Source organism: Monodelphis domestica, chromosome 4 (assembly GCF_027887165.1).
Source record: "Monodelphis domestica isolate mMonDom1 chromosome 4, mMonDom1.pri, whole genome shotgun sequence".
NCBI classification, from domain to species: domain Eukaryota; kingdom Metazoa; phylum Chordata; class Mammalia; order Didelphimorphia; family Didelphidae; genus Monodelphis; species Monodelphis domestica.
Window position 1 is genome coordinate 204,001,200 of NC_077230.1, and position 23,939 is coordinate 204,025,138.

Below are 23,939 nucleotides of genomic sequence, written 5' to 3' on the forward strand. Positions count from 1 at the left end.
GCGTGTGTGTGTATATGTGTATATGTGGTGTCAGGATGGCTATAGATCTGGAGTTAATTTCATTTCTATGTGGCAAATCCCTCAAAAAATTCAACTGTAATTTTTGATCTCAAAAAATTACCTGATGAACTAAGAAATTAAGTGTCTGGCTTAATTTACCACCAGAAACGAAACTTGAGATTTGATCTTCCTACAGTTGAGACCAGTGGACCGCTGTCCACTATGTAATTCTGACTTAAAGTTAGATAGAAGCTATCAACTTAGTTTGTAAACTGACTTTTTTTTTAACCCTTACCTTCTGCTTTGGAATCAATACTAAGTTTGATTCCAAAGCAGAAGTGTGGTAAGGACTAGGCAATGGGAGTTAAGTGACTTGCCCAGGGTCACACAGCTGTGAAGTGTCTGAGGCCAGATCTGAATTTAGGACTTCTTGTCTCTAGGCCTGGCTCTCAATCCATTGAGTTACCCAGCTGCCCCCTGACTTTTTTTTTTTGCCTATATGTTTTTTCTTTTATAATCAGATTTCCAAAATATTCCAGCTGATTTACTCATAGTGAGATGGAGGTTATCCTGAATTATCAAAGATGGTTGTGCCAGTGAATATAAGTTGTGATGGGATCTATCATGCTGGAAAGGTTTTGAGTTCAGTCCTATAAAATATTGAGGTTTGCCCAAGGAAAATTTTAGCTAAATATAGAGGCCAAAAAATTGCACATTGCATAATAGGTGATGTATCTTTGGCCATGGCGATCCATGAAAATCATAAAAAACCTTCCAGCACATTGTGTCTATCCTTTGGGGGAGGATATATGAAAGAACTCTGATAAGAATTCCAGATGTGTAGAAATGGTTGGGTTATAATCTGCTCGAGGTAAGTAAGATCATTAAAGTACTTTGGAGTATAGTCTGGTACATTTATTTCCCAGGATCCACTTTCTTGAAGAAGCAAAAAGAATGAATACAATGTAAATGTTCTAAGGTGGATACAATATAATGATTAATCCTTGATAAACTTTCTCATTTTTGGTACAAGTATTTGGGTTCTGGAGGGATACAAACACATGTACATCTGTGAAGAGCCCACATTATATTCCCATGGAGAAACAACTAAAGGGAACCACCAGCCATTGTCCCTTCTTTACTATTATTTGTTCTTGATGACCTCTTTTTTTCTACAACCTCCAGAACTGTGAGGACAGCACAGTTTCTAGCCTGTTTCAAATAGGCTTTACTGATTTCCCCACTATCCAGTTTGTGTCTAACCCAAATTTGTTCTATAATTGTTCTCCAACTGTCCTACAGCGAGTCAGTAAATCTTTTACAGTAAAAAGACAAATTACTTTCATGTGGGAATTTTGTATAATCATCATTCTCTGTGAGAAAGATGCTGAGGTAGCAAAGAGGCTAGCCAGAAAAGAAGGTTACTAAAGTCTAAACAGTAGGCAAAGCAGAGAAGAGAAAGGAAGAGGGAGGAAATGACCAGAAGTAGCACATAAGACCTCACAAATAGCTGCTGAGGATCTCTTTACATTATGAGTTTGGCAGGGATCTTTGAGGCACTGTTCAAAAACAAGTAGCAGTATTTCATGAAGAATGCCTGGAAAACTCTTGAAAAAGATGGAAAATCCATTATAGTTAAAATATTATTTATGATTCAGCTGGCAACTAAGCACCATGACAGTGTGAGGTGTGGCAAACATTCAAGCAACAATAGGGTCATACAGGTTAACCATGAGATAAGAACAAGGTTTATTTAGAATTGAAACATTTAGGGGCAGCTAAGTAGCTCAGAGAATAGAAAGTCAGGCCTAGAGATGGGAGGTCTTGGATTCGAATCTAGAATTAGACATTTCCTAATTGTGTGACATTGGATAAGTTACTTAATTCCCAGTGGCTAGGCCTTATTGCTTTTCTGCCTTTGAAGCACTGATTCTAAGATGGAAGGTAACAGTTTAAAAAAGAATTGAGACTTTCAGTTTCATTAAGCATAGAAACTAAAGGGAGTTTTCAGTTATCTGCAAAGAATATACTATAAGAGGATTCTTACCAATGGCAAGTAATAGTTGTAAACATGTCAGGAGTCTCAAAGGAAGAAGGAGATACTTGTTTCTTGAAGAAGTTTTATAAAAATCATCAGGTATCACTACAAGAAAGGCCATCCATTCTAGTTCATAGGGGGAAGAGATAGAATGTGGTATTTATCAGTTCCCTGGTAAGAGGGAGTATTGAAGCAGCTTCATATTAACCTGACATAAATAAAAGAGATATGTTGCCTTGTTGGCATGCTAGCTGTTGGGACTTTGTCAAACTAGGTTAACAATATCAATTTTTAATATCTATTCGGAGACCCAATGATGGTGCCTGAAAGAAACTAGAAAATATCAAGAGGAAATTATTTAATGAAGTCATTGGCAAGATGCCAGGAGCCATCATAGACCATGCTATTTGACATGGTCACATGTGGAAACATGGGACTCCAAAGCAGCCCCCAGGAAGGATAGAAACATCCATTGAACCCCCCCCCCCAAGTGACTTTCCTTATTAACATGCCCTTATTATTGGAATTGCTATGATTATTAGTCTTACTTAGCCCCAGGAAAAATAGATGAGAGCAACATGCTTGCAGGGTTAATACAGATTTCCCCCCTTTCCCCCCTAGAATATTACCAGGATATACCACTTACAAAATTAAACCCAAGGATTCTTATATACCCACTTAGACAGGACCCTCTTTTCTAGGCATAAAAACTTCTGGCAAATCTGTGTCATATTGATTCTACCTTCTGACCCTGCATTTAGCAATGATGTTTTGTTGACTATCTCCTTAGGTTTTGTGTCTGTTGTTAGGTTCTATGGAAACATGTATGTTGAAAATGATTGTGTTCCAAAAAAGCATGTACTCACTGAAGCTCTATAATAAACAAACCTCATGCAATGGCAGAACACTGAGTGATGTCTAAGCACATGTCTGAGCACTCAGTTGTCTCTCATCTCATTATTTGCCTGACCACTCCACCTAGTCAGAAGGACCCTCTTCTTTGAGAGACTGCTGGCATGGCTCTCAAAAGCAAGAAACTAAAGATCTTTGAAGCATGGGTCCTGTCTTTATTACTGTAGCCAATCAGAGATGGAGACTTCAGAAAAGAAAAGTAGATTGGAGAAGTTGAAAACTAGTTGAGAAGACAGAGTAAGGAAATAGGATTTAGATATATGCATAATGTTGTAAGATATAGAAAAAAATAAGTTTTTGGAATAAGATAAGTGATAAAGATTGTTTAATTGTAGATTTTTAAATCTGATCAAGAGAGCTTTAAACTGAAAAATCCACATATTAAGGCCAACCCATATGCTATAAAGAAGTAGGGATGACAGAGGATGAAAGCTAATAATTCATGGGAGATAAGAAAAATTCATGTCTCTATATTTCTATGTACAATGGCATGAAATCTTAATGACTAAGAAGGTAATCTAGGGACATTAAGACAAAGAAGCAGTTTACTCTTGCCCAGAATATAGCTATGGAAAGACAAAGTATAAAAAATAACAGGTTGGTAAAATGGATGGTGGAAAAACCACAATACATTAAAATGATCAATCGGTATGTGAAAATATAGGTATCAGAGAAGGGAAGTAAGAGAGACAACATTTGGAGGAGATATAGAAAAAACCTAACATAGTGCAAGGTCCTTTGGACTTGCAATCAGGAGAAACAAGAGTTCAAATCCTTCATGTAGCAGTTACTAGGACTATGAAGATAGTTCAATCACTTAATCTGCAATAGCTTTAGTTTCTTCTTCTGTTAAAGTGAGTATTAAATTAAAGAATACACACACACACACACACACACACACAGTGCTTTACAAATCATAAAAAGCCCTCAAATGTTTTATTGTTGGTATATTATAGGATATCTGGGTGGGGAATCAGATGTTGAGTTTAAGAAATATCACAAATGTGGTGTCAATTGAGTTTTCTGCAAGTTTCAAGTTTGCCCCTTCCCCCTGAGAACTCATCCCAAGGAAATACCAGTCATACCAGTTTTGTACTCAACAAGAGACCTTGAAGTGTTTGGTGACTCCAGTTTGGCTGGGGCTGGTAGACACAGTCAAATGTTGAGGACCCTTATTAGTCTTGGTGGCTTCTCCCACTGTATTAAAGTCCTCTCTCTAAAAGCACAGCTCTTGGTTTAACCCTTTCCTTTTGTATTCATTGTATTTGACCACTCCCTGATGTCCCAGCTGCTGGCAGCAGCCTCTTTACAGTTGGCTTGCAGCCTGTCTATACATGTTGGCTGTACCACGTTCCCCAGAGGGTATAAAAGACCCCTAAGTTCTGTTGCTCTTTGGAGAAAATCATTTGGAGAAATGCATTCCCCCAGAGATACGGTTTCAGAGTCCCAGAGCCCTTGGCTCTGTGGGGTTTTAGGCACTTGACTATGTGGTAGTTGAATATTGAACACTATCTTTTTCCTGATTAAGTTCTTGGTTTTTGCTGACTCCTTTAATAGTTCTGTTTTATTTCCAAGTTAATAGTGGCATGAGACAAAATACTGAAGTTTTGGGGGAACTTCAGTCATAGAGACATCTGTTGGAACTATCTCTGAAAAAGTGATGTTGATCTATGCAATTGATGATTTTATTCTTAAAAAGTTACCTTTAAGGGTATCTAATCTTGGCAAACTAGGAGGAACCAGTAGCCAATTAGAAAATGTTGGAAAAAATGACCACTTCATCTTTTTTTTTTAATTTTTAAACATTATTTTATTTGGTCGTTTTTATACATTATTCACTGGGAACAAAGATCATTTTCTTTTCCGCCCCCCCCCCCCTTTCCCCTCTCCCATAGCCGACGCATGATTCCACTGGTTATCACATGTGTTCTTGACTCGAAACCATTTCCCTGTTGTTGGAATTTGTATTATAGGGTTCATTTAGAGTCTCTCCTCAGTCTTATCTCCTCCAACCCTATAGTCAAGCAGTTGCTTTTCATCGGTGTTTTTACTCCCACAGTTTATCTTCTGCATGTGGGTAGTATTTTTTAGATCCCTGCAGATGGTTCAGGGACATTGCATTGATACTAGTGGAGACGTCCATCACCTTCGATTGTACCACAATGTATCAGTCTCTGTGTACAATGTTTTCCTGGTTCTGCTCCTTTCGCTCTGCATCACTTCCTGGAGGTTGTTCCAGTCCCCATGGAATTCCTCCACTTTATTATTCCTTTTGGCACAATAGTATTCCATCACCAACATATAACACAATTTGTTCAGCCATTCTCCAATTGAAGGGCATCCCCTCATTTTCCAATTTTTGGCCACCACAAAGAGCACAGCTATGAATATTTTTGTACAAGTCTTTTTCCTTATTATCTCTTTGGGGTACAAACCCAGCAGTGCTATAGCTGGATCAAAGGGCAGACATTCTTTTATCGCCCTTTGGGCATAGTTCCAAATTGCCCTCCAGAATGGTTGGATCGATTCAGAACTCCACCAGCAATGAATTAATGTCCCCACTTTGCCACATCCCCTCCAGCATTCATTACTTTCCATAGCTGTCATGTTAGCCAATCTGCTAGGTGTGAGGTGATACCTCAGAGTTGTTTTGATTTGCATCTCTCTGATTATAAGAGATGTAGAGCACTTTTTCATGTGCTTATTAATAGTTTTGATTTCTTTGGCTGCAAACTGCCTGTTCATGTCCCTTGCCCATTTGTCAATTGGAGAATGGCTTGATTTTTTGTATAATTGATTTAGTTCTTTATAAATGTGAGTAATTAAACCTTTGTCAGAGGTTTCTATGAAGATTGTTTCCCAATTTGTTGCTACCCTTCTGATTTTGGTTACATTGGTTTTGTTTGTACAAAAACTTTTTAATTTGATGTAATCCAGATTATTTATTTTGCATTTTGTAACTCTTTGTAATTCTTGCTTGGTTTTGAAGTATTTCCCTTCCCAAAGGTCTGACATGTATACTATTCTGTGTTCACCTAATTTTCTTATAGTTTCCTTCTTTATGTTCAAGTCATTCACCCATTTTGAATTTATCTTGGTGTAGGGTGTGAGGTGTTGATCTAAGCCTAATCTTTCCCACACTGTTCTCCAATTTTCCCAGCAGTTTTTATGAAATAATGGATTTTTGTCCCAAAAGCTGGGATCTTTGGGTTTGTCATATACTGTCTTGCTGAGGTTGCTTGCCCCCAGGCTATTCCACTGATCCTCCTTTCTGTCTCTTAGCCAGTACCAAATTTTTTGATGACTGCTGCTTTGTAATATAGTCTGAGATCTGGGACTGCAAGACCCCCTTCCTTTGTATTTTTTTTTCATTATTTCCCTGGATATCCTTGATCTTTTGTTCTTCCAAATGAACTTTGTTATGGTTCTTTCTAAATCAGTAAAAAAAATTTTTGGAAGTTCCATGGGTATGGCACTAAATAGATAGATGAGTTTGGGTAGGATGGTCATTTTTATTATATTGGCTCATCCTACCCATGAGCAGTTAATGTTTTTCCAATTGTTCAAGACTATTTTTAGTTGTGTGGAAAGTGTTTTGTAGTTGTGTTCATATAGATCCTGTGTTTGTCTTGGGAGATAGATTCCTAAGTATTTTATTTTGTCTAAGGTAATTTTGAATGGGATTTCTCTTTCTAGTTCTTGCTGCTGAGCTGTGTTGGAATTATATAGAAATGCTGATGACTTATGTGGGTTTATTTTGTATCCTGCAACTTTGCTAAAGTTGTTGATTATTTCGATTAGCTTTTTGGTTGAATCTCTAGGATTCTTTAAGTAGACCATCATGTCATCTGCAAAGAGCGATAATTTGGTCTCCTCCTTGCCTATTTTAATGCCTTCAATTTCTTTTTCTTCTCTAATTGCTACTGCTAGTGTTTCTAATACAATGTCAAATGATAGAGGTGATAATGGGCATCCTTGTTTCACTCCTGATCTTAATGGGAATGGATTTAGTTTATCCCCATTGCAGATGATATTAGCTGATGGTTTTAGATATATACTGTTTATTATTTTTAGGAATGACCCTTCTATTCCTATGCTTTCTAGTGTTTTTAGTAGGAATGGGTGTTGTATTTTATCAAAGGCTTTCTCTGCATCTATTGAGATAATCATGTGGTTCTTGTTGGTTTGCTTGTTGATGTGGTCAATTATGTGGATAGTTTTCCTAATGTTAAACCAGCCCTGCATTCCTGGTATAAATCCTACTTGATCATGGTGGATGACCCTTCTGATCACTTGCTGGAGTCTTTTTGCTAGTATCCTATTTAAGATTTTTGCATCTATATTCATTAGGGAGATTGGTCTATAATTTTCTTTCTCTGTTTTTGGCCTGCCTGGCTTTGGAATTAGTACCATGTTTGTGTCATAAAAGGAGTTTGGTAGAACTCCCTCTTTGCTTATTATGTCAAATAGTTAGTATAGTATTGGGATTAACTGTTCTCTGAATGCTTGATAGAATTCACTGGTGAATCCATCAGGCCCTGGGGGTTTTTTCTTAGGAAGTTCTTTGATGGCCTGTTGGATTTCTTTTTCTGATATGGGATTATTTAAGAAAACTATTTCTTCTTCTGTTAGTCTAGGCAATTTGTATTTTTGTAAATATTCATCTATATCACCTAAATTGGTATATTTATTGCCATATAGTTGGGCAATGTAGTTTTTAATGATTGCCTTAATTTCCTCTTCATTGGAGGTGAGATCCCCCTTTTCATCCTTGATGCTGCTAATTTGCCTTTCTTCTTTCCTTTTTTTAATTAGATTAACCAGTACTTTGTCTATTTTGTCTGTTTTTTCAAAGTACCAGCTTCTAGTCTTGTTTATTAGCTTAATAGTTCCGTCACTTTCAATTTTATTAATTTCTCCCTTAATTTTTAGGATCTCTAGTATGGTCTTCTTCTGGGGGTTTTTAATTTGTTCATTCTCAAGTTTTTTGATTTGCATTTCCAATTCCTTGATCTCTGTCCTCCCTAATTTGTTAATATATGCACTCAGGAATATGAATTTTCCTCTAAGTACTGCCTTGGCTGCATCCCATAAGGTATGAAAGGATGTTTCGCCCTTGTCATTTTCTTCAACGAAATTGTTAATTGTTTCTATGATTTCTTCTCTAACTATCCGATTTTGGAGTATCATATTATTTAATTTCCAATTAATTTTTGATTTGGGTCTCCATGTACCCTTGCCGATGAATATTTTTATTGCCTTGTGATCTGAAAAGGCTGCATTTATTTTTTCTGCATTTGAGTGCCATGTTTCTATGACCTAGTGTATGATCTATTTTTGTGAATGTGCCATGTGGTGCTGAAAAGAAGGTGTATTCTTTTTTGTCCCTATTTATTTTTCTCCATATGTCTATTAGCTCTAATTTTTCTAAGATTTCATTCACCTCTTTTACCTCTTTCTTGTTTATTTTTTGGTTTGATTTATCTAAATTTGATAGTGGTTGGTTCAAGTGTCCCACTAATATGGTTTTACTGTCTATTTCCTCCTTCAGTTCTCCTAGTTTCTCCATTAAAAATTTGGATGCTATACCATTTGGTGCATACATGTTGATTAGTGATATTTCCTCATTGTCTATACTCCCTTTTAGCAGAATATATTTACCTTCCCTATCCCTTTTGATCAGGTCTATTTTTGCTTTGGCTTTGTCAGATATCATGATTGCAACTCCTACCTTCTTTCTATCAGTTGAGGCCCAAAAGGTCTTACTCCAACCTTTAATTCTAACCTTGTGAGTGTCAACCTGTCTCATATGTGTTTCTTGAAGACAACATATGGTAGGGTTTTGGGTTCTACTCCAATCTGCTATTTGTCTACGTTTTATGGGTGAGTTCATCCCATTCACGTTCAAAGTTATGATTGTCATTTGTGGATTTGCTGGCATTTTGATATCTTCCCCTAGTTCTTGCCTTTCTTCTTTAGCTTTCTCCTTTTGAACCAGTGATTTACTTTAGGTCAGTCCCCATAGTCCCCTCCCTTGAGATGCTTCCCTTTCTAGCCCCTCCCTTTTTATGCTTCCTTCCCCTCCCCCATCTCCTTCCCTCCCTTTTTATACTCCCTCCCTCTCCCCCTCCTTAATTTTCCTTTCTTTCTTGCCCTAATGGATAAGATAGAATTCTGGATCCCACTGGATCTAGATGTTCTTCCCTCTCAGATTTGATTTCACTGAGAGTAAGGTTTAAGTAATTCCACTTCACGCTCTCTTCCTCTCCTTCTCATATGAGAGTTCTTCCCCTCCCCTTCCCATGTGTATCTTTATATGGGAAAGATTATTCTATTGAGTCCCCCCTATTTCTTGCAGTTAATCTTAGTATTATCGACGGTTCCCCCCTCCCTTTTCCTTTCTTTGCCCCCACTTTCCCCAAATCTTCTTAATGCCCCAATCTTTTCCTATGCATGTTTCTTCTAACTACTCTTATGATGCTACAATTTATGAGAGTTATACAAAACATTTTCCCCACATATTAATATATATGATTTGATGTAAATGTAGTCCTTATAGACGAGAGTTTGGCTTAAAGAAAAAGATAAGATTCATCTCGTTTTCTCTTTCTTTCATATTTACCTTTTCATGTTTCTCTTGCTTTCTGTGCTTGGATATCAAACTTTCCACAGAGCTCTGGTCTTTTCTTAGCAAATGCTTGGAAATCTTCTATTTTGTTGAATGCCCATACTTTCTCCTGGAAGTATATAGTCAGTTTTGCTGGGTAGTTGATTCTTGGTTGTTGACCCAGCATTCTTGCCTTTCTAAATATCGTGTTCCATGCTTTGTGGTCTCTTAGTGTGTTAGCCGCTAAGTCGTGTGTGATCCTTATGGGAGCCCCCTTATATCTGAAGCTCCTCTTCTTGGCTTCTTGTAGGATTTTCTCCTTTTCTTGGAAGCTCTTGAATTTGGCAATTACATTCCTAGGGGTTGTTTTTTTGGGATTTAGTATAGAAGGTGTTCTATGAATCCTTTCTATTTCTGTTTTGCCCCCTTGCTCCAGAACGTGAGGGCAATTTTCTTTTATAATCTCCTGTAGAATAATATCTAGTTTATTGTTTATCTCTGGTTTTTCTGGGAGACTGATAATTCGGAGGTTTTCTCTTCTCCCTCTGTTTTCGAGATCTGTGACCTTCTCAGTGAGATATTTTATGTCTTCTTCTAATTCATTAATTTTTTGGGTTTGCTTTATTGATTCTTGCTGTTTTATCATCTCGCTTTCTTCGAGGTGCTTAATTCTGGTCGTTAGGGACTGGTTTTGCTTTTCAGCCTTGTCTGCCCTTCTATTGGATGCTTCAAGTTCTTTTTCCAATTGAGCAGTCTTATCTGTCAGACTGCTGATCTCTTTCTCCCATTTTTCTTTCCAGAAGGTTTCCATCTTTTGTATAAGTTCCAGTTTGAGATCTTCCAGAGCTTGTTGATAGTTTCCATTTTGGGAGGCATGTTCTGATTTTTTTTGGATTTCCTCCTCATTCTCCTCTTTTCCTTGGGTACTTCCACCATAAAAGTTTTCAATAGTCACTTTTTTCCCTTTCTTCCTGGAGGCTTGATTTTGAGCTATGTGAGCTATCCCTTTGGTGGTTTTATTCCCCTTTCCTTTTTGGTCGGGTGTCTGGGTGATATGGGCGGTTTTTCTGTGAATTTAGGTTGCTTCAGACTAGTTCTTCCCAGCCTCCGAGGTTTCTTAGAGCGCTGGGTCTCTGATCACAGCCACACTGCCCAGGTGTTCAGCTCCGCCCAGATAATCAACGTGTGGTTCGCCCCTGGTGTTTAGCTCCTCGGAGATGTTCAGCGCAGCCACCCCAAGTACAGCTCTGCTGACCGCCGTAATCAGCGCCGGATTCTCCAGTGAAACCACCCTGAGACACTTTTTCCTGGCAGTCCCCAGATCCCAAGGACCCTGGAGTGTCCCCCCGCCCCCGACAGAGAAGTTCCCCACTCACTCGCTGTCCCAGTGAGTGCTCAGGTAGTTCACTCTGGTTTGGTGGGGGAGGTGGGGTGGGGGAAGGGCGGCCCAGCTCACTTTTCCTCCTTATTATAGTGTGCAAATGTTCAATCCCCACGTACCTTCACCTCTGTGGAGTACTGGGAGTACTGGGGTGTCCTTCTGTTCCTCCAAGGGTGATTTTTATGCTCCTTTGATGTAGTCTATTTCGTTTGGTGCTAGGGAGAGGAAGCGTGTGGCGTCTAGATTGCAGCCATGATTACACGGAAGTTCCAACCTCCGACCACTTCATCTTAAAGTTTGTTGTACAGAAGAAAAAACAGCTATCACAATAAGTCAGACATTCTAGATTTTGAGAGAGAAGATTTTAAGGAAATAATGAAAAAAATTGATTGACTTGTGGCTCCAAATTCTATAGAGGAAGTCCACTGAAGCCAAGTTAATTAAACAAACATTTATAAATCACCTTCCTGTGGGTGAGATGAAACCCAAACCTTGCCCTCAAGGAACTTCCTACTAAGCCAAAGAATATGTAAACAGCTGAATAAATAAAGGATAGCTAGAGAAGAGAAGGAACTACTGACAATTTGGAGTATAAAGATTTTTTACTTAGGAATGACACTTGAGATGAGATTTGAAGAAAGGTATTTGGTTTTATAAAGTGTAAAATTAAGGGGAAAAAATAGTCCAGGGAAAAGCCTAGACAAGTCAAGAACAGGATACAGAGTATTTTGACATATATATGTATGTTTGTATGTAAAATAGACTATGTGAAAGTGGCATGGGTATTGTACCCCCAGAAACTCAGACAAACAATTATCAGGGAAATTCCTTTGCTCCCTTATACCCTCTGATGCCCAACCCAAAATACCTGACCTTGAAGATTTCCCTCCTTTGATTGTCCCATTGAATTGAGTTGGACAAAGAGACACACCCCATTCATTCATCCTACAAATCAAGAGAACTACCCCCATGCCCTTGGGCAAACCTTCCCACAAACCCTTGCTCCAGAATCATGCCCTCACTGTTATAAAGAATATAAAAACCCTAGAATTGAGGCATTCTGGGAGCAATCCCCCTGGTTGCTCCACTCATTCCTGTCTTGCTGGCTGAAAATTCAACATTACTAATAAATCTCTCTTTACCTTTAAGCTACATTTCATTGTCTTGCTTTCTTGTGAAAGGTTTCCTTCCCTAACCCCAGGGGTTCATATTATGAACCCCACAACAATAGAAAATGAAAAATCTGGAAAATTCACCTGGAATCAGATTATAACAGACTTTAAGTTTGTGAACTGTGTATTTTATTCCATAGGCAATGAGGAAGTCAATAAGACCTTTGAACGTGGAAATTGCCTAATCAAACCTATATTTTATGAGGATTATTTTGGCAGCTTTGGGGAGGATGAATTATTGTATGGAAAGACGAAAAGTACAAAGAACAATTATCAGGCTTATAATCTTAGCATGAAGCAACTTGGTGGACTGAAAAAGGGTGGTAGACCACAAGGCATACAGACTAAGATGGTATGGTGAGGAGTAAACAATATGGAAGAGTTAAGGAAGATTCTGGGTTGTGAACCTGAGTGCTTACAAAAATGCTGGCTTTCTCAAATTGGGAACTTTAAGAGAGGAGTGATTTTGAGAGAAAAAAATATATTTTGGTAACATGTTGAATTTGAGGCTGAATTTGAATATAGACTCCAATACCTGCATTGTAAATATCCAATTGGTGTTGTAGGACTTAAGTTTAGTGGCAAGATTAGGGCTGGTTATATAGTTTTAGTAGTTATCTGCATAAAGTTAATAATTACATCTATTGGGGTTAAAAGGATCATGAAGAGGGAGTTACCATGTCACAAAAAATTGTCGTATGTAATCAAAATGCATTTAAAAATAATCAAAAAGCTTTAAGCACAATAAAGTTTTATATTCTCTATATTCTTCAATTAATTGTGAGAAGATAAGGATAAAGATATGGTGTATCTTTAAATGATATTTACAAAACTTGTATATTTCCATTTAATAAGACCCTCATTGAAGAAGTCATTAATTTGTGAATAATAAGTTTCTATAGATGGGAAGTCTCTCCATATGTATATATAGTAGTTATTAATGTCTCAGTCACTTTTTTATATTATTAACAAAACCTGAGATTATTCTCCATCTCTGGACTATTTACCTCATTCAGATATAACTCTATATTGATTTCTCATTGCCCTCACAAGTGGTTTACCTCCAAGAGTGTCACTGTGTGGAAGAGTATGTGAAAGGGAATAAGGCTCACCTGGATGGGGGAAGGGTCTTAGGAGGTTCGGAATGTTGGGAAGCCAGAACATTCTGACTGAGATTCAGTTAGATTTCTCTGAGGCTTGAGAAGCTTAGGAGTGAGGTCTAGCTAAGCCTTTCTCCTGGGGATATACTCATCTTTGCCTCTCCTGGTGACAGGACATTCTCCCTCCACCAATTCCCAACTGAAATGCTAGCTGAAGAAGACATTTGAACCTCTGTCAAACCTGTCTCACAGCTACTGGTGTCCTGGGTCTGAACTATGGCCAGGGGGCCAAAACCAGTGCCAGTCAAACCTGACTCTTTCTCAGGGGGCCCAGGCTGCCAAGGTTGAGTTCCCCAAACTTGAGGAGGGAGGGAAAGGGGTAGTTAGAGAAGAGATACCTCCCCCACATTCCTCACCAATTCCCTTCCTGCTAGCCATTTCTTTGTGTTACCCTAACTGACTTAGTTTATATTAAAGTTGTCATTTCCCAAAGTGACTCAATATGTGAGTGGGACAGCTTGAGGGGGAGAATAATCTTCCTGAGAAGAAACCTTTAGGCTCTAGTAGTGAAGGAAGTCAAGAGCCAGTTTGTGAGAGCAGCCATAGCTGAGGAGAGAAGACTGATAGGGGATAACTACTCAACCCCCTATCTTCTCTCTCTGAGCCAAAGCTAAACATAAGCTGCCTCTCCTGGATCCTGCTTTCAGGGGGAGATCTTCATTCCTCCTCTATCTTTTTTATCACCAACCAATTCCTCCATTACACACATTATGTGAACCTCTCACTTACCCCAGACAGGGGAGGAAGAAAGATCTCCCATTAGGCTCTTCCGCAGAGAGGCAGGTGATGAGGGAAATGTTCTCAGATACCTGTGTAGAGGGGGAGGGGAGAAGCCCCCTTGCCACATGTGATACATAGGTTTACCAACACGGGCCTATAACATGAAATTTAAAGATCACTAATAGTAGCTACCTTCAATATGAGTAGGTCTTGGTTTGGATAAATAATATCCCACAGTAATGAAAACAATGACTGCAGGACTCAAGATTGATAAATGTTTCAGCTTGCTAGTCCCCTAAGTTATCCCAATAAACTTCCATTTTTCTACTTCGGTGTTTGTTGTATTCCCTCAACAATATATATATGATTTATGTGTCAAGCACAATTTCATTTTCTTCTTGGGGTGTCAAACATAATAGGAAGCCACTTGAGCTTAGGTAGGGTAAGTATGTATTTTGGCTTGGGGTAGACATTTTGGTAGCTATGAGGATGGATTGGAGAAGGGAGAGATTTAAGACAGGGATAGCATTTAGGAAGCTAATGTAATAGGTGACAGGTAATGTAACAGGTAATAGATGACAGGTAATGACATACCGAACTAGGCTGATGAACATATGAATAGAGATAAGGGAATCTATATAAGAAACATGGAGGAAGAATTAACGTCTTGGCAACTGATTGGATAGATGAAGTGACAGTAGGGAGTTGAGGATGTCACCAAGGTTATAAACTTGGGGGCTAAAAGAATAATCTTAACCTTGATAGAAGTAAAAAAAACTCATTAGTATGAAATTTAGGGGAAAGATAATAATATATTGTGAGGATTTGTTTGGACATATTGCATTTGGGACCCCTAGGGGGGCATCTAGTTGGAAATATCAATAGCTACTTTTTGATATGGAATGGACCTCCGGAGAGTGACTAGAGCTAGGTACATAGATCTGTCAATCATCTTCATAAAAGTGGTAATTAAACTCATAGAAGTTGTTAAGAGATTTTAGGTATATGTTAGAAAGAAGAGAACCCAGGAGAGAATATCAGGCACATCAGAAGTGAGGAGTAAAATAAGATATACATGGATTTCCTGTCAATGAAATTGGAGCATTTAGATAGGTAGGCAATAAAACAGAACCAAAGAGGAAAGAGTATTCAATAAGAGATGATGGAATAAATGTCAAATACTTGATGAACCAGCTGAGTTCAGGGGAAAAAAAAAACCAGGAAAGATTTTTATAAACTGATGCAAAGTGAAGTGAGCAGAATTAAGAGAACAATGTATAGTGAAAGAAATATTATACAATGTTTAATTGTGAAGGATTATATCATTATTAGCTTAGCAAGTTTCCACAAGATGAAAAATGTTATCCACAGCCCAAGTAGGAACTGTTGGAATCTGAATGCAAATCAAAATATGCCATCTTCTATTTTATTTTCCCTAGGAATTTTTATTGTGTATGTGATATGTGTTTTCTATCATAACATGAGCAATATGGAAATATGTATTACATGAAAACACTGGTATAATCTATATCAGATTATATACCATCTTGAGGAGGGGGGAGTAAGGGAGATAACCTGAATCCTAAAGTGTGAGAAAACAAATGTCAAAAATTATTTCTACATGTAACTGAAAAAAATTAAATTTAAGAATGGCAAACACTGAAGAGAGGTCAAGATGGATAAGAAATAAGAATAAGATATTTGATTTGGTGACAAAGACATCACTGGAAACTTTTGAAAGTGAAGCTTCACTTAATAAATGTGATGAGAAATTCAAATGAAAATGGTTGAGAAATAAGAAAGGTGAATAGGAGTCAATGAGTACTCTTTCTGTCTCTCTGTCTCTCTGTCTCTCTCTCTCTTTCATCTATCTAACTTATTTCTCTGAGAGTTTTTCTATGAAAAGGAATAGAAGTATAGGATAATGACCACAGAGAAATGAGGATTAAAAGTGGGAAAGACTAAGGTAATTTTGAATAGGTTCAAGTGAATTAAGTTAGTAGATTAAACTATATTAAATATGAACGAATGAATGATAGTTGGGAAAATCTGTCTTTGGGGATTGCAAAGGATAGTCTTGTTTAGGAGCAAGGCCAACTACTAATCAGTGATAGGGGTGGAGAAAATTATGGAAAAAGTCAAAAGTTTTTTGAGATGTAGTATAGGGTAAAAGAGTTCATATAAGATAATTCAGGAAACCACAATAGGGACATTTGGAGGACATAATTGAGGAAGAAATAAAAACAAAACCATAATATAGAGAATAGAATCTGTCCACAGAGCCAGAAAGATCTATCCTAAGGAAATGACTTAATTTCACAGGGCTTTAGACAACTCTCTAAAACTATAAATTGCAGAGGGGGGAGGGTCCAACTTGCATTGGTAAAAGAGTTTCCTCATTTGATAGCATTCTATGTCAGTAACTCTGTGGTTTAGGACAAATCGGTGGAATCTTCTGGACATCAGTATCCGCATCTGTCAAATGAGGGAATTGTAGCAGATGACCTCAGAGACTCCTTCCAAGTCTACATCTTTGATACTATTTCTACTTTCATTGTATTGTTACTTTTGGGAATAAAGATAACATACCCTATTATATGTTTGTTTGTTTTTTTCTGTTAATATAAGAGGGATAGCCTCCATCACTTTATGCATGAAGGATCAAATTAAGTAATTTTACTTTATTTCTATTCAGTAGAGTTGTTTACCAATATTTATCAAGTAAATTCATGTTGAAGATGATCAAAATTTGGAGTAAACAAAGGATTATATGATGGGATTTTGAAACCCCATAAATTCCTGGAAAAATGCTGTCTAAACATTTTTGGTTTGTGATATACTTGTCAGCTTTTCTATATATAGCCTGCTTCCAGATATTATTGTCTACCCATATTCTCAGAGGAGTTTTTAACTCCTTTTTTTCCCCCTCTCTTTCCTTCTTCCTGTCATTCTTTCTCTCTTCCTCAGTCTCTTAAATTAATCTTATATAAATTTTAGTATTTTCAATTTTTAGAAAAGAATTAGTCTTTCATTTGCCTTGTATATTTATATTATATATATGTCTTTCTTAGGTAGGGTTTGTTTCATTTTTGCCTTTTATCTATAGTGCCAAGGATGATGTTGTACACTTTATTTTTTTTGTCCAGATCCAAAAATTCATTAGTACAGTTAATTTCTGGTGATAAAGTTTCCTCTGTCACAGAAAGATATATACCTTTTATTTAATAAACATGGTGGTTTTGTAAAGGATAATTTAGCGTTGTGACCTAAACTATGTTAATTATTTGGTCGCCATGGATATCCCAAATATAAAAGAAATATAACCAAGTCAGCTGGAAAATTTATGGTGATTTAATTGATATAGTGGAAAGAAATTAAGAAGGAAGAAGGAAAAGAGTGTAGGATTTTCTCCCGCCTGGCTAGTGCCAGGAGAAAGACCAGAGGCTCTAGGACAATAAGGTTTTTTGAAGAGTAAGGAGGAAAGATTAAGTCTTAACTCCAAAGGGCTCAGCCAAGATGCCTGAACCTGAATTAGCTCAAGGGTAAACTCACCACCAAACCCAGACAATAGCTGCCACCGTGCCAAGATATTGGAACGCTTAGCAAGCTGCCAGCCGGAGTTGCCTCTCCGGGGAAAGAGGGAGAGAGAGCAAGTGACGTGCCTTATATAGACGGTTTTATGTCACTTTCCTGAATCTCATCTGTACCAATGATAGCTTAGCTTGACTTAGGACAGCCCAGGGGTCTGTCTGCTTTTTCTTCACATGTCTTTTGAAGGACATTTCTTCAGATAATTACATCTTTTGAGTATGATGCAAGCATTCCTGATTTGTTAAACTAAGTAAGGTGGAGAAATGTATAGTTCCCAAGAGGATTCTGTATCTCTAATGTTACTAATCAGGAAATAGCTAATCAGATCTTCTAAAGTATGGCCTGAGTAGGGTGGAGTAGTTTTAAAATTCACAGTTTAAATTGGTTGGCACAGAAGGAATTTAAATGACATGACTACCCATTTTCAATATCCAAGGCCAAGTTATCTCTCAGTATTTTGCACATAGTAGGGCCTTAACAAATGCTTGTTGGCTTGAGTTTAATGTTTTAGCTTGGTTTCTTTAAAATGAAATATTATATATAGATGCCATAAAATCAATTCATAGATTTGGCTTTAAATCATTATGGGAAGTTATACATTAAGGAAAAAAATAAATCACAAACAAATAAATATGTGCATATTGCCATTTGACTATCTGATCAAAACATAGTTCTGACTTAAAATGTGTTTTGAATAGCCAAGAAAGACTTAAATTAACATAAAATATATTCAAAAACTTTTATTGTTCAGAACATCTCAATTGTTTCTTAATGGTTGAAAGAAATAATGGTTTTCATCAGAATGGTGAAAATAGAAAAAAATTCACATTTTCATTATTTAAAGCAATAAATACAATGCTATAACTATCATTAATTCTATGTACATAGTTTGTATTTGAATGAATGCTAAGGTCCAGAATAAAGATATCATGAAATACAATGGTATATTAATTCTTAAAAGTAAGACCCAAGTCAATTTTGGGGGAGGGAATTATCTTTTGCAAAATTTTATGTTATCATTGGGTTAAAATAGGAATGCCATATCCATATTATAGACATACATATGTATACATCCACATATACTTTAGATATGTATTAGGTAAACTTTTTTTGGTCTTGATTGTGGGGATTTTCTGATGGGAAATAAAAACTAAAAAATAACCTAGTTTTACCTTTCATCATCCACATTCCAAATGAAAAAAAAATTACAAAATTCTTAATTATCAAAATTAAGCCAAAAAAAGTTTAACATTTAGAAACATAACATTGAAGAAGATAAGTACACAAAAATACTAACTTAATTCATTTGATTACACATGAAAATGATCTAAGAAAATTAAAAAAAAAAACACTGGCCACAGCAAATCAACATGAGGTTCTGATCTAAGCATACTGATAAATGCTCAATAATTAATAGATTGCTTTCATAATGCTATATTTAGAATATAATACTCTTTGAAAATAGAATATTTTCTGCAGTCATCTTAAGTTCTGTTATGGCAGTATAGCTAGGTAGTACATATAAATAGATTTGACATTAAAATATAAAGATTTTTTTTTTAAATGAGCATGGTAATTCCAGCATTTGAATCTGCTTCTGTAGAAAAGACTTTGAACACAAATGAATTAAACAAAAACAGAAGACCATTTTAATGCATTTTAGTCAGTTGGAAGGTCAAAAAAGCCTATCTTCATTTATCATGTCAATGCCATACAACTTGGTATTAGCAATGCCGTAATATCTGACTAATTTAAAATTCATATATTTACGAACTAGTTTATTTAGCTAACGGGTTTCATTTTTAGTGATCAGAAATTTTTCTTAGAGCATTTAAAAATAACAACAATAATTACAATAGAAATCCTTCTAAATTCAGAAACCACTGAAGGCTAGAAATTATGAATACTGGTAAGCCCCATAAAAGCCAAATCTTTAGTTTTATGCTATTTTCATCAACATTGTATATTTCTCAATGACATGAAGTGATTCTTGTTCAAATATAATTCATAAGGTGTTTTGAAGAATTTTGGTTTCTCTGAGATTGACCAGGAAGTTTGCTTTAATGAAACCAATGTTTTATTCCTTAGAAGGTGTATCCATTCTGTGGAAGTCTTTCACTTCATGTAAATATTCTAATAGGGTTTTTGTGAACTCTGATTCCTTGATAATATATACATTTTTGAATTTGTTTTATTTTTATACAAATCACATTCTATTCAAAATATTGTATTTGCTCAGAAAATAAAGCATTTCAAAAGATATATAACATAATATTACTCATTTCTTTAGATGGAATACTTGTTAAAACTTTACATATTTTCCCCATATAACTAACGTCACTAGAACGACATGGTCCCTCAGTGTGAAATTTATAAACATATAAACTATCTTAGCAATATAGCATTTAACAGACTTGAAATTGTTCATTTCCCCATCACTTTTCTAAGTTTCTAACAATTTGTAATCAAATTTGAATAAAAATATGTAGAAATCCATTGCTTAGTCTTAATTTAGGAAAGAAATGTCAATATTTTCCCCAATCATGCCAACATCATTCTTGAGTTTTCTACTTGATTTGAATTTAGCTTTGTGAAAAATATTTTTTGTCTTGCACTGTGATTTTTCTCTTTTCCTCCTTGTCAGATTTCTGATGCCAGCATCTAGTTGTGTTTCGAAAATATTGCTAAATAAGTTGGCCTAGTACAGGTATCCCAGACTTTTATTTTAATACAATCAGGCATGGCATTTCTTGCATTGGAAATTAACCTGCATATACTATAATATTAATGAATCTACTTTAAACCATATAAGTTCATGGACAAAAAATGCATTGCAATTATTTACAAGCTAGAATCTTTAAAATATGATATAACTTTCGCAATTAGGGCTTTATACAGGCTTCAGAGAAATTAAGAAATCCTTCATCAAATTTCATCAAATAGAATTCATTGATGATTGTCTACACAGTAGAAACTCAAAAAGAAAAGTTTCTATTTACATATATTCCCTATTGACCTGACTTCCTCAACCTATGTTGAGAGGGAGGGAAAATGGGCTACAATCAAGTCACATATTCTGCTTGCTGCAGTAAATTCTCTGCAGCCCCGTCCTATGCACGTTGTCAGTCCCGTGCAATGAATGCCATCTCAACGGGACATCGTCCTGTGTGGGGTCAGAGTAAGTCAGCAAGTGAGCCTAGTCGTTCTGCGCTGGTGATTTTCCTAGGGACTGGAGTTATTGGCAGCATGAGTAGATAGCCTTCTGACCACTGTGCAGTTGTAGGAAGGCATCAGACAATTCCCCAAAAAATCAGTCTGATGCGCCAGAGTGACGCTTTTGCCCTCCATGTCAGAGAAGATAAATACATGATGAAAAGTCTCTCAGACCCCAAAAAGAGAACCAAGCTTAACGTGTGTGTGTGTACTCTTACCAACATATGCTAATGTACTTATGGGCTATCTTTGTGGCACTCTAGAGAAACAAGTCCATGTTAGCTAGACATCTTCTGGCCATAAAGTGATGAACACAATTCCTTCAGTAATAAGGGTGCAAAAGTGGTAACAACGTTTCTAATCCCTCTGTAATCAAGCATAGAAATTTTCTGTTTTCAGAACCACATTTTCCATGTCGTGGAAGCTTTTTCCATTTAACTGTTCACTACTGAGGTCATTTGTGTAGCCATGAACATCACTGATAGAGGACACAGTATAAGAAGCTGTACGAAGGGCATCAGAATTGGAAAAACTGCTCCCAAATTGGATTCTATATTGATTCCAATGTCTTCTCAAAACTGCTTGAACCTAAATAATCAGACAAAGGAAGAATAAAGAAAAACAAAAGAAAATGATGATTTTGTTGATTACACTGAGCATTATGTATTGAAATAAATTGCATTCAGTATATAATCTCATTTTAAGTATATCAGTGCAAAAGCATTTACTAAATGTTTTCTATCTGTTAGAATATGGAGATATAAAGACAAAAACAAAAGTCTTTCCTAAAGATGATCACATTTTATCAAGGGAAAATGACATGTATATTAGTAAAAGAGTTTACCAGAATATCTGGTATAGTCTATATGCTTCATAAATGCATGTTCCCTTCTAGAGAAATTAAAATTATAATTATTAAAAGTAATATGTTTAGCTCCTTTTGGTAGTACACTTGCACCTATGAAGTTAAGAAAGTCATAGTATAGGCATTAGAATCTGACTTAATAGTTTCTTTAAAGAACTTATGTGTATCTTAAAAACAAAAGTGAGATGGGAGTGTTTTCCAAGCATGGAAAATTACTCAAGGGACATCTTTACAAAGATAAGATTTGGAATGATCTTTGTGAGCAGGAGCAAGCAAGCCAGTTTGACTGGGCTAAAAAATATGTAAAGGAAAGATTGGGTAATAACATTGCACATGTTTCTAAAGAGTATTAAGTGCCAAGCAGAGGGACTTTTATTTTATCCTAAAAGCAATATGGATTCACTAGAACTTTTTAAGGAGGAGAATGCCAGTAAACTGGTGTGTTTGGAACATCTCTTTGTCAGCTGAGCTGGCTCTGAGAAGAAAGTGATACGAGGAAGGAAGATAATGTAGGTGGCCATTGTAATAGTCCAGGTGGCGAGGACAAACTTAGAGTGAATAAATAAGTAGAGAGAAAAGGAAGGTTATTATGGAGGTAGAACAGAAAAGACTTCACACATGATTTGAATTGGGGACAGTAACGAAAAGTGAAAATTAGAGGATGAATCTGAAATTGTCAATGTACGACACCCTCAACAGTAAGAAATAAATTCAAAAGAGGGATAGGTTAGGGTAAAAGATGATGGTCCCTATTTTGGACATATTAAAATTTAGATGCCTATAGAAACATTCCATTGAAAACTCTCAAAATATGAGCCTCCTAAGTGATGTGAAATTGGAAATCAGGAGAGAAACTAGGCTTGTATAAGAATATCTAGGAGTATTCTGCAAGAGTTGATAATTAGAACTCTAGGAAGGAAATCACCTTAAAATGTGCAAATTGGCAATTATTTTTTGTTTATTGTCAATAATGTTGCTGGCAAACTTGCACTGAAAAGATATATGATAAATAATAAGATAGATATTCCTTTTAACTTTTATTTTTCAACACATATACAAGTGTGTGTTGCTATCTACTTTAGATATAGCACTATAGGCTATCAAGCACCTAAGTGAAAAATCAATCAATTACATAGATTATTTTAAATAGTCAAATAGTTGATGTCTTATTATGAAAAAACTCTGATTAAAATATAATTGTCATTGTTCTCAAAGTTCTATTACATAATTTAATGACTTTAAACGTTTATCCTGATTCTTGTGGGGTAAAATGATGAAAAAAGTACTCTGAAACTATCATGACCTCAGAATAAAACAATTGATATTGCTGATAGGCATGATTTCTTAAAAATGCATATAATGATTAAATATATTTTTTTAATATTTGGCATAGTAGAATAGAAGCAAGAACTCTAATTTCATAAGTTTAGGGGATTCTCACTGAGGAACTGCTTACAAAACAACAACAACAACAACAATTAAAAAAACACAAGACAACTTAAGAACTGTTCTGTAGCATCTAGACTGAGAATGTCCTGGCTCTTCCAAGAAGACAAATGATGTGTAATGTCAAACGATCAATGTGTAACAGAGTGGGGCTTGAATCTATGTCTCCTTGCCTCTGAAGCCAATTCATATGTCATTCAGCCTCTTACCAAGAGGATATTATTCTTTTTTGTTTGTAAATGTATTCTTACACACATTACTAGAACATCTGCTCCAAATTAAATATTGAAATTAATCGTGATTTTTAAAATTGAAGCTGGAAATTTGGCAAGAACAAACATGTAACAAATACAGTGTCTCAGTGCTTCTATTTAAACATGTAAGGCATTTGTCCATTGATTTAAATATTACATATTAAATCCAACATATATTGAAACAATCAATATTTTGATGATTCAATATACTTTTCATCATTTCTCTCAATATCTGAGCTAAATAAAAGCTCCTTTATTGAACTTTTCCCACCTTTGAACTTATTTGTTATGCCCTCTAAGGATGTCTTTGAGAACTTTGATACAAGTCTAAAGTGGAATTATATATAAATTAGATTTTATATCTTTAGTATATGCTTATATGTTTGCTTTCTGTCTGATAAAATGTAAACTCCTGAAGGATAGGACTGTTTTGCTTTTTCATTGTATTCCTACTGACTAAAAGTATATGGCATACAGAAGATATTTAAAAACTTGTTGGTTAAATTTTTATCAGAAAATAAACTAGGTCAATTCCACTACTAGATCTGTATCCCAAAGAGATTAATAAAAGAGGAAGGGA

The 23,939-nt window shown here is 36.0% G+C and overlaps 1 protein-coding gene across 3 annotated transcripts in view; it reads right to left on the reverse strand.

Annotated features, from left to right (window-relative positions):
* Positions 1 to 18,306: 18,306 nt before the first annotated feature.
* The window catches only part of CALCRL (calcitonin receptor like receptor), a 117,846-nt gene continuing 112,213 nt past the window's right edge, over positions 18,307 to 23,939 (reverse strand). For all 3 annotated transcript variants that reach the window (XM_007494486.3, XM_056794108.1, XM_016433736.2), the window contains one exon: positions 18,307 to 21,382. In XM_007494486.3, coding sequence (XP_007494548.1) covers positions 21,167 to 21,382 — 216 coding nt within the window. In that variant the 3' untranslated portion in view covers positions 18,307 to 21,166. The remainder of the gene's footprint in view (positions 21,383 to 23,939) is intronic.